The following is a 19,712-nucleotide window of genomic DNA, read 5'->3' on the forward strand; positions in this document are numbered from 1 at the left end:
CAGTGTGCCGAGGCTGCGAGTGTTCGGCAATAAACTGAGAAGCTGATTGGTCGTCGCGCAGCCGCAGCTCCGCCTCTGTTGTATCCCAGTCTCTGATTGGCCGCGCGAGGCCTGCAATGCGTCAACCAGCGGCGCGCGTTTTGATCTCAAATAAACCAAACACCATAAAACTAAACAAAAATAAAATGAACACTTTTAACTAAACAGAAAATAAACATCATAAACTAAACAAAAAGAAATGAACCAGCATAAATTAAACACCATAAAACTAAACATAAAGTAAATCAAACACCACTTAACTGAACATAAATTAAACACTATTGACTAAACATAAAATACATTAAACACAATTAACTACTCTATAAACTAAACTAAATAAATTAAACACCATTAAACGAAACAGACACATGAATTAAACACTATTAACTAAACATAAAATAGATCACCATCAACTAAACAGAAACATAAATGAAACACCACAAAAATTAAACATCAAATAAATGAAACACCATTAATTAAATAAAAAAATAAACACCATTAAACTAAACATAAAATAGACACTATAAACTAAACATAAAATAAATAAAACCACATAAACTAAATAAAAAATAAACACCATTAAACAAAACATCAAATAAATGAATCACCATTAATTAAATATAAAAAAACACCATTAAACTGAACATAAAATAAATAAAACAACATAAACTAAATAGAAAAATACATTAAACACAATTAACTACACTATAAACTAAAATAAATTAAACACCATAAACAGAGAAATAAAGCTGAAGAATAAACATCTGGTTAGTGTTTGGGACACCTCGGGCAAATAAATATAATAATAAAAATAAATATAATAATAATAATAATAATAATAATAATAATAATAATAATTATAATAATGATGATGCCGAAGCTCTTCTGTATAAATTTAAACGCTATTTTATGTCTTTATTTTGCCTCGATTCGCCGTGCCGTTCTCAGTGACGTCATCACTAAGCGCCAGTGTGTTTATGGCTGGTTTAGCTGTAGCTCGTAAACTCGTTAGTTTAGCCGCACTATGGCTTTGTTTCCAGCTTTCTCGGGAATCTCGGACTCGGACCGCGGCCGGAGGAAAGGTGGGCTTAACGGGTTCAGACCGAGAGACGCTGCGGGGGTTAAAGCCGCTCGTTTACACTAAAAGCTTTTAAAAACAGCTGCAGAGCTGCAGACCGGTCGGACTCGCATCACCCAGATTAGCTGCTCAAATAAACACTAAATTACAGTCACAGTAAATATCAGATTACAGCGGACATCTGATTACAGTTTACATCAGATTACACATCAGTGTCGGATAACCAGGGTTCAGAGGTTCAGCTCAGCTTCTGCGCGCTTTTACTGGGGTTTTAAGCTTTAATTAAAGCCGAGCTGAAGCTGTTCCTGTTGGAAATTGTGTAATAATCGTGTAATAAAAAGACTTTTATAGTTCACACCTTTTACACTCTGCCTGTAGAGTAACGATCCTACTGGGCACAGATAAACAGGTAAATAAACGGTAAATGCTAAGCAGATGAATAAACAGATCAATATTAAACAGATAAATGAACAGAAAGGGGTAAAAGCTGCGGACTGACGCTCCCCTTGCAGAAAATCTGTGTATATTTCAGATGTGAAGAGTGTAAAAAACACACCTGTTTATATGTTGTTTAGGTGTGTTTAATGTGAGTTTTCAGTTATTGCCTGTTTATGACAGGATATGTCAACTAAATAAATGCAGAATCAAACACTACAGGCTGTTATATGCTGTTGGATATATTGCGATTGATTGTATTGAGATTTTCACTATATTATTATTTTATTTCTAAATGTATCAGACTAGTTAGCTGATTTTAAGAACGTCCACATTGCAGGGAAAGTGTTGCTGCTTCCATCAGATCTCTGAGTGGTTTGTAGTGCAGCAGAGTGGAGGGAGCTTCTCTGCTTCATCTCTGGTAAAGTGGACTTTCTGCAGGGCTCTTTTCTCCTCCTGCTGCTCAGCTGACGTGTTTTTGGAGAGTTTGAGCTTGTAGTGGGGTTCCTCTGGGTTCCTCTACATTCCTCTGGGTTCATCTATGTTTCTCTACATTTCTTTAGGTTCATCTGGGTTCCTCAGCGCTCCTCTGGATGAGGAGTCCAGCGCTGTAGAGCTGAAGGTGAACTGATTGTTATTGACCGTGTTCCTCTCCTTTGTGTCCTGTCAGATCTGGAATGGCTGAGTAATCGGAGTTTCCGCTCTGATGTGGCTCTGAATCTCCACCAGCGCTCCGCCGACAGAGAGACGCTCAGCTCCAGCCCTGCAAGGTGATCTGATAACATAAACCCCTGCAGCTCCAGCAGGACTTTAGATTTTTTCACAGGTAGACTCAGCTCACCAGAACATGGGGTCACCAAACATCTCAGAATGTTTTTAATAAATAATCATGTTTTCTGTTTAGACTAAACCTGAAAGACTCTTTGATGAACATGAAGCTGAGTGTTGAGTGTTAAACTAGGGATAATATAGATGAGAAACTAAACCTTTACAGAGACTTTTAACTGCATTCAGTTTCAGAACAAGGCAGGGTTCCCCAGGCAGTGGACATCAGGACCTCACTGTATCTATAAATAAATAAATAAACAAACAAATGATTATTAATAATTATAATATTATTGCCATTCCCATTCTGTTTCTGCTTGTTTAAAGGGAAATTCAAATTTGATTTTTCATGAATCCCCCCATAATCCAGCGAGTGAGGTGTAATCAGAGTGGTTCAGAGTGGTTTGGTGTGAAATGGTTCAGATGTCTTTACAGTGGTGGTGATAGGAACCAGGGGTCGCAAATATAGAGTGAGTAAGTAAGTAAAGTTTATTTATATAGCGCTTTTTACAACAGGTGTTGTCACAAAGCAGCTTTACAAGGAAATCAGCATTACAGAAAGAAATCCGGGTCCGAGCCCCCATGAGCGTCGCCAGTGGCGACAGTGGCAAGGAAAAACTCCCTAAGAAACAGGAAGAAACCTTGAGAGGAACCAAGACTCAGAAGGGGAACCCATCCTCCTCTGGTCGACACCGGATAGTAAACAGTGTTAGTACAAAAACAGGGAAAACAGGTGGAGCAAATGATTAATTTGATTAGTTCATGCAGCAGCGGCAGCAGCATCGGTAGGGTCAGGTTGTGAGGGTGAGGTTTGCACAGCGTTGTACAGCATGGAGTTTGATGGTGGTCAAGCCGGTCCAGAAGGCTGGCGAGCAGTGGCACCCGATCAAGGCAGAAGAGGCAGCAGCATCAGACGCACAGGATGGGCAGCTGTTCAACTCGGCAAAGGAAAGAAAGAAAGGAAACACACAGAGAGTCAGTTCTGTAATGAGTGACTGATCACAGATTACAGTGCTAGCAGAGCAGCAGAGACTCTGGCCGGTATAGAACCGACAGGGAAAACTAATCACCAAAGTCTCGACTATACAAGTAAGTTTTTAGCCTAGGCTTAAACACTGAGGCTGAGTCTGAGTCCCGAACATTAACAGGAAGATTATTCCAAAGCCGGGGGGCTCTGTATGAGGAAGCTCTCCCCCCTGACGTAACTTTATTAATTCTAGGAACTAATAGTGAGCAGCACCTTGTGATCTAAGTAGGCGTGATGGTTCATAGTGGGAGAGAAGTTCACTCAGGTACTGAGGGGCGAGTCCGTTTAGTGCTTTATAAGTCAGTAAGAGAATTTTATAATCAATGTGAAATTTAACTGGTAACCAGTGTAAGGCTGATAAAACTGGGCTGATATGGTCAAACTTTCTGGTTCTAGTAAGGACTCTGGCTGCAGCGTTCTGGACCAACTGAAGCTTGTTAAGGCTTTTGCTGGGACATCCAGCCAGCAGGGCATTACAGTAATCCAGCCTTGAAGTAATAAATGTATGAACTAACTTTTCTGCATCCTGTAGAGAGAATGCATTTCTCAATTTAGCAATATTGCGGAGATGCAGGACGGCTGTTCTAGTAATATTAGTTATGTGTGCGTCGAAGGACAGATCAGGGTCTATAATGACACCAAGGCTTTTTACAGATGAGCTTGATGCAACTGAGAAATTGTTAAGTTTAAGTGTTAAATTAGACAGTTTGTTTCTGGCTGCTTTTGGACCAAGAAGCAGAACCTCTGTTTTATCTGAGTTTAGAAGGAGAAAGTTACTCCACATCCAGTCCTTTATGTCTTTTATACAGTCTTCAATCTTGCTAAGTTTAATTTTATCATCCAGGTCGCTTGCTAAGTATAACTGAGTGTCATCAGCATAGCAGTGGAAATTTATGCCGTGTTTACTGATAATGGTGCCCAGTGGTAGCATATATAATGTGAATAATACAGGTCCTAAAACAGAGCCTTGTGGAACACCATACTTTACTTTTTATTTACATACTAGACATTTTATTTACTATCCAGAACGACCAGTGAACCTACACGAGTCTTCTGAGTTTATATGGAATGTTGATGATGGAAAATAGTGGAAAATCTGAAATAATAAGTTTTCTTTGGGGACTATTTTGCCTCACAGCACCCTGCATGTATCCCTCCACCATGAATGGAGTTTAAGTTCTCTAAACTATCATAAAACAGTGTCTCAGTCATCAGGCAGTGAATTCATAACCATTTCATGTAGGAACTTTCTGTGAGGGAGCGTTTAGAGGTGGACGTCTGGTTCCTATCACCACCACTGTGAACAGTTCTGACTCGGTAAGTTTATCTAGAACAGAGCGTTTCACACCAAACCACTCTGAACCACTCTGAACCACTCTGAACCACCCCAAACCACCCTGAACGACTCTGTTTACATCTTAAACACTTAATTATGTTTGTTTAATGTCGTTCTAGTCTGCAGAAACCGGAAGAGGAGGTTGATTATGACGTGAAATCGAAAAAGAAAAAGAAGAAAGAGAAGAAGAAGAGGAAGAAGGAGAAGAAGCGTAGCAGAGGTGGTTCGGAGAGCGGCTCAGACTCTGACACGGTTTATCCGAGTGACCTGCTGAAGAAGAAAGAAGAGATCACAGAGAGGTCAGAGAAACACTGGACACTCGTCTGTGAAGTGGCTGCAGTGCTGTAGGGTTTGTGACTGATTCACTCAGGATTCTGTATAATTACGTTACACATGTTCATCCTTATTCATCAGAGTTGTGTACAGGAGCATCTGATCATAAAATGAGCGCAGGCAGATTTCAGCCGCTGTTATTGATCAGGTTCATCTTTGGTGTGTCTATACAATCAAACTCACGTCTGACAGGAGAGCATACAATTTAACATAATAGTTCAACAGCCTTAAAATAACTGCAAATAAATAATTAAACTTGCTATTAACCTTCAATGATTTTAACACTAACAGTAAAAAATAGAAAATAAGAGTCATAATCCTAATAACTGCAGGCACACTGGTCCCTCTCACTCATTTATAAGGCGTCTCATCAGCTGAATCCAGTGAGATTTAAACAGGGAATGCAGTTCATTAAAATTCCACTAAAATAGTGAATAATAGAGCTACTCTCCTCGTTTACTTCTGCGTTGCTTAGTTTAATTAACTCTTCGTTTACCATTTCAGATTAAAAGTTAAACAGAATTGTTTCCTCGTTGATTTTCAAATACTTTGCATTAACAAAAAGTTTACTGATAATGGTGCCCAGTGGTAGCATATATAATGTGAATAATACAGGTCCTAAAACAGAGCCTTGTGGAACACCATACTTTACTTTTTATTTACATACTAGACATTTTATTTACTATCCAGAACCACCAGTGAACCTACACGAGTCTTCTGAGTTTATATGGAATGTTGATGATGGAAAATAGGCAGTTTTGCTCACTGACTGACTGACTGATGGACAATTTTGTTGAAACGCGTGTCCAGCTAGCCCTCAGTAGGTGGCGGTAACGCACCCTAAATTAACCTGCCAGCCGCCATTCGTCCAAAAGAAGGAGACTCAGGCATCAGCTCTTCCTGCTTGGGCTGAGGCTGTTGCGTTGTGAGAGTATGGGACCCTGCTGTCGCGTTGTGAGAGTGTGGCTCCCTGCTGTCGCATGGTGAGAGTGTGGCTCCCTGCTGTCGCGTGGTGAGAGTGTGGCTCCCTGCTGTCGCGTGGTGAGAGTGTGGCTCCCTGCTGTCGCGTTGTGAGAGTGTGGGTCCCTGCTGTCGCGTTGTGAGAGTGTGGGTCCCTGCTGTCGCGTTGTGAGAGTGTGGGTCCCTGCTTTTGCTTGGTGAGAGTGTGGGTCCCGGCTGTCGCGTGGTGAGAGTGTGGGTCCCTGCTGTCGCGTGGTGAGAGTGTGGGTCCCTGCTGTCGCGTGGTGAGAGTGTGGCTCCCTGCTTGAAATATTATGCTGTGGGTTGCTGACAGGAAGTTTAGTGTGAGCTGAGGGAGTCTCAGTGGCTCCTCGTCATCTTTTCGGCGTGTTCGATGTTCGGTTGAGCGGGTTCCACCAGCATTAGCCGAGAGCGAGTGTAACCGACAGTGACCGCAGAGCTGCAGAGTTTATCACTGGGGACGTTGGGGGTGTTCGTTCTTCTAATGTTTGTATTTGTAACCCAAAGTGTTTGAAAATCAACAAGGAAACAGTTTCTTTTTAACCTTTTATCTAAAACGGCGCAGAAGGAGTTGAGTAAACTAAGCGGTGCAGAAGCAAACAGTAGCTCCATTATTCAGGGTTTTAACTGCACTTTCTCTCACTGGATTCAGCTGGTGAGGTGGTGAGATACCATGTAAATGATGGCTCTGTAAGATGGTCCAGATGGGTTTGGGGTTTAAAATGTAGCACAGCTGTAAAGTAATGAGAAATGTGAGATCACTTTTCCCTGGAAGAATAACTAAGATGATCCCGTTACAGTTTGACAGAAACCGTGATCTGTAATGGAATATTTGTGAGTGGTCAGTGATGGTCAGCTCCTTATTTTGGAGAATAACCGTAGTTGTGTGTTCTTCAGATGGTGTGTCTGGCTAAAAACTCTGAAAGGCTGATTGTGGGGTGTGTTTGTATGTTGCTGCACTCAGAGTGTAAAACACACACACACACACACAGCTACAGGCTTTATTACAGTAATACTGAACCTACAGAGAGCTTTAAATTTTGTGTTTGGTGGATTCGTCCTGCAGGGTGGAGTGTGTGTCTGAGGGGAAGTTTGTGTGGCTGGACGACCTTCAGACCCCGACTGACCAGCCCTTCTGCATCGACAGGAGAGCGGACCCTGCCAACTGGGAGTACAGATCTCTCTACAGGGGAGATATAGCCAGGTACACACACTCTCTCACACACACACACACACACTCTCACACACACACACTCACACACTCACACACACACACACACTCTCACACACTCTCACACACACTCACACTCTCACACACTCTCACACACACTCACACACACTCACACACTCTCTCACACACACACTCTCTCACACACACACACTCACACACTCTCACACACACACACACTCACACTCTCACACACACACACACTCACACTCTCACACACACACTCACACACACTCTCACACACTCACACACACACACACACACTCTCACACACACTCACACACTCACACACACTCACACACACTCTCACACACACACTCACACACACTCCCACACACTTCACACAACTCACACTCTCTCACACACACACTCTCTCACACTCTCACACACACACTCACACACACTCTCACACACACTCTCACACACTCACACACACTCTCACACACACACTCACACACACTCTCACACACACACTCACACACACTCACACACACTCTCACACACACACACTCACACACACTCTCACACACACTCTCACACACTCACACTCTCTCACACACACACTCTCTCACACTCTCACACACACACACACACACACACACAAGCTCTGAAAGCTTTAAACAGAGATCTGCTGATGAGGTGAATCTACTGGAGATGCACAGTGACATTGGAATCATATCAGTATCAGCTGATGTTTAGATTTGGCTGATATTTCAAACTGACATTTGCTGATTATTTTTACATGAACAATACGATAAAATATGCTTTTATGAAGTATGTATTATGTTTAGGTGGTGCTTCATTACTGCACTAAAATATCTGCATTTCATTCTTTCTACTGCGTGTGTGACTCTACACAGGTAAATGATATGTGTCTGTAATGCTGGTCCAGATTTAGTCCTGATTTCTCTGTTTTATAGATGTTTGTGTATCAGGTTGACCAGTTTTCGTATCAGTGCATCGGCAGAGTTTATCCTGTTTAAACACACAGACGCTAAAAATGTAAAGTTAAATCTCTTTTTCTCTCCTTCCTGTTTCTGTCTCTCTTAGTCGTTGTTGTTTTTGGATGATTTCTGATGATTTTTCTCTCCGTGTCGTCCTCAGGTACAGGCGGAAGGGCAGTTCTGCTCTGGGATTGGACAGCCGGACTCAGGCTGTGTGCTGGGATGACTCGGTCCAGGATAAAAAGCGAGTTGACAGAAAACCAGAGCGATATTTCCACCCCTCCGTCCAGCAGTTGCTCCGCTCTGACACACTAGCTGTATTCCCCGATGCCCGTCCCACTGTCCCTGCTGACCCCGCCTCTTTCCTGCCCCTGCCCCCCTGCCCGGAGCTGCAGGCTGCCTCCCCTCAGCCGGCCGTTAGCTGTGTGGATCCTCTGGGCGTCTATGACGGCAGCACCGCTCTGTATCTAGAGGGCAGAGGTCAGCCAGAGCCGAGGGCCGAGGCGCAGCAGCAGACGGGAGCGAACGGTGCCGCCCTGCTGACTGTCCGCGTGGAGGAGTTCAACAGGAAACTGCGTGAGAACCCCACAGACACTGACCTGTGGATGGACTTCATACGCTTCCAGGTAAACATTAACATCATGCTGACCTCAGTGAGAACACTGGGGCGCAACTTTGGGCAAATTCTTTCACCTGGTAACGAACCGTTAACGAGGAACGCAGTGAACTCTGTTTACATTTACCACATTATTATTAGCACAAGTTAACCAGCAGGTTGTCACTGTTGGAGCAAAACTTTGTATCTCAGTTTTTGTTGTTTTTCATTTTATCATGATTTAAAAACGTCGTCCTTTATGTTGTGTAAAAATTTATGATGAACAGACAAACAGAGATCATCCAGAATGACTTAGAATAAAATCTTGTTGCATTGACCTCCATTGATGTGAAGTGATGGTAAGGTTTCGCTCTGACAGTGATGGTTATCTGTTCTGAAATAGTTCAGATTTCTTCACAGTGGTGGTGATAGGAACCAGACGTCCCCCTCTAAAAGCTCCCTCACAGAAAGTTCCTACATGAAATGGTTATGAATTCACTGCCTGATGACTGAGACACTGTTTTATGATAGTTTAGAGAACTTAAACTCCATTCATGGTGGAGGGATACATGCAGGGCGCTGTGAGGCAAAATAGTCCCCAAAGAAAACTTATTATTTCAGATTTTCCACTATTTTCCATCATCAACATTCCATATAAACTCAGAAGACTCGTGTAGGTTCACTGGTGGTTCTGGATAGTAAATAAAATGTCTATATTTGTGTTGTAGCCATGGCGACCCCTGGTTCCTATCAGCACCAACAATTGAATTATGCAGAACTCTTGAAAAAAGGCTGGAATTCTACTGAAAATAATCTCTAATCGTACTGATTATGTAGTTTTTGACACTGTGTCACAGTGTTACTATAAACATGGACTGAAAATTCGGAGATTGTTATTTTCTGCTGTAACACACCTGATTCAGCTCGCCAGGTAAAAATCTGAGTTAGGTTTGGTAAAACTTGTTGAGATGGAGTCACTGCTCTGTTTTTTCTTCGTTTGTGTGTTCAGGATACTCTGTGCGGTGCGTCCGGTGTGTTTTCCGGTCCGGAGGGAGACGCCGAGTCCCGCAGGCTGTCTGTCCGAGCTCTGCTGGAGAGGAAAGTGTCCATCGTGGAGCGAGCGCTGGACAGTAACCCGGGCAGTGTGGAGCTGAAGCTGGAGCGACTGCGGCTCTGCGGGGAACTATGGGAACCTTCGGCTCTGCTGAAGGAGTGGAAGAAGCTGGTGTTCATCCATCCCAACAGTGCCTCCCTGTGGAGCAGCTACCTGCTCTTCACTCAGAGCCAGTTCAGCACCTTCTCCGTCTCCAAGGTGATCGCCGTGTACGGGAAGTGTCTGAGCACGCTCAGTGCGGTGCAGGACAGCAGCATGGTGTCACACCCCCCCCTCGCGGGGACAGAGGAGGACATGCTGGGTACGTTTAACAGCACATTACACTGTATCTTAAACATAATCAGTGCTACTACAGTTCCATACTTTTACTGATATTTCTAGACATTTTTGCATGTTTCGAATATTGATGTGTAATAAAATCTTTTTATTTTGCAAGTAGTTTTTCAAACATAATTTCTTTAAACTTGTGAAATTATCTGCCAGTGGAATACGATCATTTCACTAGTTTATCTGTGTTATATTGCTGTGCTGATGTTTTGAACACAGACTGTTCAGAGATGGAACTGCTTTATGAAATTAGTCTAATATTAAAGTGCTTTGACACCATATATACACTTTAGGGCAAAGTATGTGGACACCCCTCCTAATTACTGAGTTGAGGTGTTTCAGCTACACCCATTGCTAGCAGGGGTATGAAATCAAACACACAGCCTTTCAGTCTCCATAGATAAACACTGGCAATAGAGGGTTGCACTGAAGAGCTCAGTGACTTTAAACATGGCTCTGTCATAGGATGTTTCCTTCGCCACAAGCCAGTCTGTGGAATTTCTGCCTTGCTAGATCTGCTCCTGACAACTGTAAGTGCTACTATTGTGAAATAGAAGCGTCTAGGAGCAACAACAGCTCAGCCACGAAGCGGTAGACCACGCAAACTCACAGAGTGGGGGCGCCAAGTGCTGAAACATGTAGCACGTAAAAATTGTCTTACATCGCTCACTATAAAGTTCCGTAGTGCCTCTGGAAGCAACATCAGCACAAGAACTGAGCTTCAGGATCTTCATGAAATGGGTCTCCACAGCCAAATAGCTGCACACAGGCCTAAGATCACTATGCGCAGTGCCAAGTGTCGGCTGGAGTGGTGTAAAGCACCGCCACTGGACTCTGGAGCAGTGGAACCGTGTTCTCTGGAGTGATGAATCAGCTTCTCTACCTTCCAGTCTGATGATGAATCTGGGTTTGGTGGATGTCAGGAGAACGTTACCTACTGGAATGCAGAGCCAACAGTAGAGTTTGGTGGAGGAGGGATGATGGGCGGGGCTGTTTTTCAGGGTTTGGGCTCCTCAGTTCCAGTGAAGGGTGATGTTGATGCTGCAGCACAAAGACATTTTACACAGTTATCTGCTTCCAGCTTTGTGTCAGCAGTTTGGGGAAGAGCCTTTCCTGTTCCAGGATGACTGAGCCCCTGAGCACAAAGCAGCTCCATAAAGACATGGAGTGACCAGTTTGGTGTGGAGGAACTCCAGTGGCCCTCACAGAGCCCTGACCTCAACCCCACTGAACACCTTTGGGATGAACTAGAACAGATATTGTGAGTCAGGCCCTCTTGCCCAACATCAGTGTCTGACCTCATAAATGCTATTTTGACTGAATGGACATAAATTCCCACAGACTCTCCAACACCTTGTAGAAGCTTCCCAGAAGAGTGGAAGCTGTCAGAGCTGCAAAGGGGGACCAACTCCATAATAATGAACATGGGACGTCCAACAAGCTCATATAGACACAGTGCAAAATAACGGAAATTTAGAATTAATTTTGCTGCTTTTTATTTCCCTTCTTCTTCACTGTGGTGCTGTTTGTGTTTTCTGTAGAAATCTTCCTGCTGCAGTGTCACTTCCTGCGGCAGGCCGGTCACTCTGAGAAAGCGGTCAGTCTGTTTCAGGCCCTGCTGGACTTCACCTTCCACAAACCGGACAGTGTAAAACACCTCAGCACCAGACAGCAGGTACACACACCACACCTACACAACACAGTGTAGCATGTAATAAGTAGTGTGTGATGTCAGAATGTAACTGTTAAACCATTTAAGGTGGAATGGATAATTCTGATAAGAAGCTGAACGGGAAGCCACCGTCAGTCTCGAGTCTCAGACCATGTGGAGATAATTCAGTAATCTGTAGTAGAATTGATCTCGTGGTTTGACTGAGTGCTGTCGATGTGCAGGTGGAGTTCTTCGAGCCATTCTGGGACAGTGGTGAGCCGTGGGTGGGGGAGAGGGGGGCTCGGGGCTGGAGGGCCTGGATGCTGCAGCAGGAGAGAGGAGGCTGGGTTATACCACCTGAACCAGGTACGGACACACGCGCACATACAAACATGGACAATATGGCAAAAATATTATATCACGGCACTTAAAGACACGATATGCATTATGATACTGAGTTTACCTGAGATTCAATAAGTTGGAACACACAAAATAGAACCTGTAGTGCCACATATAAAATATAATAACAATAACAATAGAAAAAATAATATAATAATAATAATAATAATGATAATCCTACATCTGCCATGATTTTATGCAATACATGCAATGAAACATGCGGTTCTTTAAGTACTGACAACATCCACAGGATGCTCAGAAAAGCATATTGTGACATAATTCATGATAACAATAAAATATTGTCATTTTGTCCAGCCTTATATAAAATAACACTTAAAAACCTTTGAGCTCTTAGTTTTAACCTCCTTTTTGTTTATTGTTGCTTTTATGTACTTTGTACTTCCTTCTAATTGTCAGTTTTATGCACTTTGTGTCTTTTTAGCAGTTTATTTTTTATTACTTTTTACTGTCTTTTGATATTCCTTTTTGCATTTATTTATGTAAAGCATGTTGAATTGTCTTTGTGGATGAAATGTGCTATAGATAAACTTGTCTTGCTTTACAATACTAAAATTGTAATATTAATATTCTGTAATATTGTAATATTAATATCCCACATGCAAAATATATTTCATCATATAAGCACCCTTATCTCCCATAAGTACTTTATATAAGTATCTATATGTAAAATATTCCACATGCATATTAGATATATATGTATGGAGGTATATGCAATGCTGTTCTATGTGTATGTACATACCTATATGTAAAAAGATATGTAGGAAGACTAAACCCGAGCGTAACATTAACCCTAAGGAACCTCAGGAACCAGGTTTTGCTCTTTCCTGCTCTTGTTTTTCTCTGGATTGTGCTGATCTCTGATCTGCTGCCTTTCCACAGAGGAGGAGGATGAGGAAGATCAGGATGAGTGTGAGATCAGAGATAAAACCCAGCCAAAGTGGAAGATCTGGCTGGAAGTGGAAGCTTCCCGTGAAGCAAACCACTGGTTGCCATGGAGACCAGACAAAACCAAGGGCCAATCAGAAGAGGACTGTGAGGATCCAGACAGACAGGTATCATGGGACCCTTAAAGCCATAGTTCACCAAAGTCAAATCCAGGGTGGGGGGTGCTGAACTGAGGTGCTGATCTACGCCTTTAACATTGTCCTGTACCTGTGCAGGTGTTATTTGATGACATTGGCCCCTCCCTAATCCGGGTAGAGTCGGCAGACCTGAAGCTTCGCCTCCTTCTCTCCTTTCTGCGTTTCCTGGGCCTGCCGGACCCCTCGGCCCCTCCCCCCTGCAGTCTGCTGCTGGATGACCCTGCCCTGCTGGACCTCAGCCCTGACCCTGAGCGACCTCTGACCTCTTACTACCTCCCACTGACTGGGGTCAGCGCTGTGGGTCACATGACATACCTGAGTGACTGCAGGAAAAAGGCGGGGCTGTGTAAGGCAGGCGAGGAGTTTGTGAAGAACGTCCTAGAACAGATGCTGCCGCTGTTTCCACCGCAGGACAGAACAGCGCTGAGTCTCTGCTGGATTCAGTATGAGAAACTGAAGGTCAGAGACCTGAATAGAGCACTGAAGACAATATACTGACAATACTCCCCTCAGTATATGCACTACACCCCCCTGAGTATATTCACTACACTTCCCTCAGTATATGCACTACACCCCCCTCAGTATATTCACTACACTTCCCTCAGTATATGCACTACACCCCCCTCAGTATATTCACTACACTTCCCTCAGTATATGCACTACACCCCCCCTCAGTATATTCACTACACCCCCCTCAGTATATTCACTACACCCCCCTCAGTATATGCACTACACCCCCCTCAGTATATTCACTACACTTCCCTCAGTATATGCACTACACCCCCCTCAGTATGTTCACTACACCCCCCTCAGTATATTCACTACACCCCCCTCAGTATATTCACTACACTTCCCTCAGTATATGCACTACACCCCCCTCAGTATATTCACTACACCCCCCTCAGTATATTCACTACAGTCCCTCAGTATATTCACTACACCCCCCTCAGTATATTCACTACACTTCCCTCAGTATATGCACTACACCCCCCTCAGTATATTCACTACACCCCCCTCAGTATATTCACTACACCCCCCTCAGTATATGCACTACACTCCCCTCAGTATATGCACTACACTCCCCTCAGTATATGCACTACACTCCCCTCAGTATATGCACTACACTCCCCTCAGTATATGCACTACACTCCCCTCAGTATGTTCACTACACTCCCCTCAGTATGTTCACTACACTCCCCTCAGTATATTCACTACACTCCCCTCAGTATATGCACTACACTCCCCTCAGTATATGCACTACACCCCCCTCAGTATATTCACTACACTCCCCTCAGTATGTTCACTACACTCCCCTCAGTATGTTCACTACACTCCCCCTCAGTATATTCACTACACTCCCCTCAGTATATTCACTACACTCCCCTCAGTATATGCACTACACTCCCCCTCAGTATATTCACTACACTCCCCTCAGTATATTCACTACACTCCCCTCAGTATATTCACTACACTCCCCTCAGTATATGCACTACACTCCCCTCAGTATATGCACTACACTCCCCTCAGTATATGCACTACACTCCCCTCAGTATATGCACTACACTCCCCTCAGTATATTCACTACACTCCCCTCAGTATATTCACTACACTCCCCTCAGTATATCACTACACTCCCCTCAGTATATGCACTACACTCCCCTCAGTATATGCACTACACTCCCCTCAGTATATTCACTACACTCCCCTCAGTACATCACTACACTCCCTCAGTATATGCACTACACTCCCCTCAGTATATTCACTACACTTCCCTCAGTATATGCACTACACCCCCCTCAGTATATTCACTACACTCCCCTCAGTATGTTCACTACACTCCCCTCAGTATGTTCACTACACTCCCCTCAGTATATGCACTACACTCCCCTCAGTATGTTCACTACACTCCCCTCAGTATATTCACTACACTCCCCTCAGTATATTCACTACACTCCCCTCAGTATATTCACTACACTCCCCTTATTTATATTCACTACACTCCCCTCAGTATATTCACTACACTCCCCTCAGTATGTTCACTACACTCCCCTCAGTATGTTCACTACACTCCCCTCAGTATGTTCACTACACTCCCCTCAGTATATGCACTACACTCCCCTCAGTATATTCACTACACTCCCCTTATTTATATTCACTACACTCCCCTCAGTATATTCACTACACTCCCCTTATTTATATTCACTACACTCCCCTCAGTATATTCACTACACTCCTCTCTCTATATTCACTACACTCCTCTCTCTATATTCACTACACTCCCCTCAGTATATTCACTACACTCCCCTCAGTATGTTCACTACACTCCCCTCAGTATATTCACTACACTCCCCTTATTTATATTCACTACACTCCCCTCAGTATGTTCACTACACTCCCCTTATTTATATTCACTACACTCCCCTCAGTATATTCACTACACTCCTCTCTCTATATTCACTACACTCCTCTCTCTATATTCACTACACTCCCCTCAGTATATTCACTACACTCCCCTCAGTATGTTCACTACACTCCCCTCAGTATGTTCACTACACTCCCCTCAGTATATGCACTACACTCCCCTCAGTATGTTCACTACACTCCCCTCAGTATATGCACTACACTCCCCTCAGTATGTTCACTACACTCCCCTCAGTATGTTCACTACACTCCCCTCAGTATATTCACTACACTCCCCTCAGTATATGCACTACACTCCCCTCAGTATATTCACTACACTCCCCTCAGTATATTCACTACACTCCCCTCAGTATATTCACTACACTCCCCTCAGTATATTCACTACACTCCCCTCAGTATGTTCACTACACTCCCCTCAGTATGTTCACTACACTCCCCTCAGTATATGCACTACACTCCCCTCAGTATATGCACTACACTCCCCTCAGTATGTTCACTACACTCCCCTCAGTATATTCACTACACTCCTCTCTGTATATTCACTACACTCCCCTCAGTATATTCACTACACTCCCCTCAGTATATGCACTACACTCCCCTCAGTATATGCACTACACTCCCCTCAGTACATTCACTACACTCCCCTCAGTACATTCACTACACTCCCTCAGTATATTCACTACACTCCCCTCAGTACATTCACTACACTCCCCTCAGTATATGCACTACACTCCCCTCAGTATATTCACTACACTCCCCTCAGTATATTCACTACACTCCCCTCAGTATATGCACTACACTCCCCTCAGTATATGCACTACACTCCCCTCAGTATATTCACTACACTCCCCTCAGTATGTTCACTACACTCCCTCAGTATGTTCTCTATTCTCCAGGCGCTGTATTCACCGTACTCCTCTAGTACTCTGTTTGCTCCCTTTGTTCAGTCAGTTTACTCCAGCATGTACAGCTCTCACCTGAGCAGGTGGATTTTTGATGTCGTGCTGTGTGTGTTGCAGGTGCGGAGGTGTGTGTGTAGCGGTGATAAGAAGCGTACGAAGGTTCAGGTGAAGCGCAGTAAGCGTGTGGCTAAGCGTTTACTGAAGCAGCCGGAGAACCGCGGCAGCCTCTGTCTGTGGCGGGAATACGGCCATATGGAGTGGATTGTGGGTAACGTAGAGGAGGGGCGCAGGGTGTTTGACACCGCCCTCTCAGTGGGCGGGGCTTTAGGACTGCGGGACCACGCCCTCTGTGAGCTCTGCCTCCTGTACGCCCAGTTAGAAGTGGAGCAGACGTGCAGGGGTGGAGCAGAAAGCTCTGGAGCTCCTCCTACTGGCTCAAGAGCCGTTCACATACTCACTAAGTTAGCCGAGGGTGCTAATTACACCCCGTTCTCAGGTCAGATCACCCCTGTGGCTCTACTGAAGGCGAGGAAAGCATATGAACAGGCCGTATCAGCGGCTGCAGGCTGTGGGAAACCGCGGAGTGCTCTGATTGGCTGTTTTGGACTTTTCCAGTACCTGACGGTGGGGGTCGACGCTGCTGATGCAGTGTTCGCTGAAGCCAGAGTGAGACTAATGTCCAGTTTGTCCAGTTCAGCAGAATCTGATGTTTCCCTCAGAGATTGTGAGGCCGTGTGTGTCCAGCATGTGGAGCTGTTACGCCTCCACTCCAGCATCAGCGCATTCCCGCTGTCCCGCCTCAGACTGGCTCTCACCGAAGCGCTGACCCACCTGCCCTGCAGTGCCCCCCTGTGGCACCTCTACCTGCTGGCAGAGAGCCGTTACCATAGCGCTGGCCGTGCCCGCAGGTTCTTCCACAGCGTTGCCAGGGGCAACCAGAGCATCGTACCGCACCTGTTTGCGGTCACAGCGGAGCAGCAGAGGAAACAGCAGCTGGACTCTGTGATGAGGTGAGACTTTACACTGAGAAAGAAACTCTTCAGTAATAATTATTATTATTATGATAAATGAGTCCAAACTTCTGAACGGTCCAGTGTGTTATGTTTAAATATGTGAGGAAGTCGTCCTGTGAAAGTTCTGTAGCCCCTGGTATTTATCAAAGTTAATAAACTAGATGTTAAAAAAGAAACCGAAACAGAAATTCTATAATGATGGTGATCTGTTGTCACAGAATTAGTATGAATAGTTTTGATCTGTGAGATTTGGTCACTGCGTTTAGAATCTGAGCCGTTCTGGATATTAATTTGATTATAAATTTAATTTTTGTTGCTTTTACAGTTATCATGAAATGATCTACACCTCAGTTAGCCATCAAAAAATGTCTCGATGTTACGTGTCTGCAGCAAACCTGGTTTAATTCATAGTAGTCTGATGACATCATGCTGCCACTATTGGTAGGCAAGTTTGTTATGAGATGATAAATCCATATCTGACCCAGCAAAGACAGTAAAACATGATTTTCTTCTTTAATCTCATGTTTAAAGTGTATTAACTGATATATTTGAGTGTATTGACTTTATTTGATTTGTTGCTGTAGTGATAACTGCTGCTGTATTACTAGCGCCCCGTCTCAAACTGCATACTAGCTCACTAAATAGTGTGTAAAAATAGTGCATATCCCGTTAGAAGTGCACTCATTAGTGTAGTAGGTACAGAAGTGTGTGGTTTGGGACGCAGCGTTAGATCAGCCAGCTGACTCTTGAGATGTGCAGGCAGAATGGATCCACCATTCAGTTTACTCTTCTTCTCTCCATGAGGGGTTACTGGGGGAATTAGATATTTTTGCTGAATTATCTCTCTCTCTCTCTCTCTCTCTCTCTCTCTCACTCTCTCTCTCTCTCTCTCTCTCACACTCTCTCTCTCTCTCTTTCTCACTCTCTCTCTCTCTCTCTCTCTCTCTCTCTCTCTCTCTCTCTCTCTCTCACTCACTCACTCACTCTCTCTCTCTCTCTCTCCCTCTCACACTCTCTCTCTCTCCTTCTCACTCTCTCTCTCTCTCTCCTTCTCACTCTCTCTCTCTCTCTCTCTCTCTCTCTCTCTCTCTCTCTCTCTCTCTCTGTGTGTGTTCAGATCTGGTCTCCCAGCTGATGCTCTTTCAGCTTTGCCGGAGACGGGCCTTAGTAATCGCATCCGCTCGCTGTTTGAGGTAGCCGTGGCAACAGAGCAGGGCGCCCACTGCCCTCTGCTGTGGAGGATGTACATGAACTTCACGGTAAGAGCTCCTCCATCACCAGGAGATCAGCACCACAGAGGCTGTTCTTAAAGCTCAGGTTAACAGGAGTTCAGTGTCAGCGCCACAACACAGAGCTCAAACCTGCAGTCCACAGCTGGATTCTGTAATCACTGGTAGGTTTGACTCTGTGTCACATCAGTTACATCAGCTGTGCAGGCAACTAACAGTGATGACGGAATCCAGGACCAGAATCTGGATTCAAAGTCTGAATTTAAAGATCTCTAATGTAATATCTTCACTAAACTGATCCAGAAACAGCTGCTTCAGCTCCGTCAGCATAGAGAACTTCAGAACCTGAGCTCAGATCAACGTTTCCCTTCATATCCTGTTAATGTTCATTATAACTATTATCATATTAATGTTATTATTATTAATAATGGTAATAAGACTTTGGCACAATAAATGCATCAGTGGTATTAATAGTTAATATACAGTAAATACACTATTAATGCTCTTAATAACGTTCCTATATGTTTTTATTATAATAGTAGTACAGTAATTACAATTAGAATATTATTACAATAATAATGTTTCCTTCTCTGACTCTTTTCATTTTTGTTGGAAAAGTATTGATCTGATAATTGGTAGTGAAGGACAGTGACGATGACGATGATGATGATGATGGTGATGATGCTGTGTGCTGTGTACAGGTACGTAACGGGGACACAGAGAGAGGGAGAG

The 19,712-nt window shown here is 44.0% G+C and overlaps 1 protein-coding gene across 1 annotated transcript in view; it reads left to right on the top strand.

The window, feature by feature from the left end:
* Positions 1 to 1,004: 1,004 nt before the first annotated feature.
* nrde2 (NRDE-2, necessary for RNA interference, domain containing) overlaps positions 1,005 to 19,712 on the top strand; it is a 19,638-nt gene continuing 930 nt past the window's right edge. The window contains exons 1-13 of the mRNA XM_036593825.1: positions 1,005 to 1,121; positions 2,223 to 2,322; positions 4,860 to 5,039; positions 7,121 to 7,258; positions 8,387 to 8,852; positions 9,831 to 10,236; positions 11,804 to 11,937; positions 12,156 to 12,279; positions 13,213 to 13,385; positions 13,494 to 13,874; positions 16,856 to 17,748; positions 18,869 to 19,010; positions 19,682 to 19,712. The exon at positions 19,682 to 19,712 is cut by the window's right edge and continues 41 nt beyond it. Coding sequence (XP_036449718.1) covers positions 1,064 to 1,121; positions 2,223 to 2,322; positions 4,860 to 5,039; positions 7,121 to 7,258; positions 8,387 to 8,852; positions 9,831 to 10,236; positions 11,804 to 11,937; positions 12,156 to 12,279; positions 13,213 to 13,385; positions 13,494 to 13,874; positions 16,856 to 17,748; positions 18,869 to 19,010; positions 19,682 to 19,712 — 3,226 coding nt within the window. The 5' untranslated portion in view covers positions 1,005 to 1,063. The remainder of the gene's footprint in view (positions 1,122 to 2,222; positions 2,323 to 4,859; positions 5,040 to 7,120; positions 7,259 to 8,386; positions 8,853 to 9,830; positions 10,237 to 11,803; positions 11,938 to 12,155; positions 12,280 to 13,212; positions 13,386 to 13,493; positions 13,875 to 16,855; positions 17,749 to 18,868; positions 19,011 to 19,681) is intronic.

This window comes from Colossoma macropomum, unplaced genomic scaffold (genome assembly GCF_904425465.1).
Source record: "Colossoma macropomum unplaced genomic scaffold, Colossoma_macropomum, whole genome shotgun sequence".
Lineage (NCBI taxonomy): Eukaryota > Metazoa > Chordata > Actinopteri > Characiformes > Serrasalmidae > Colossoma > Colossoma macropomum.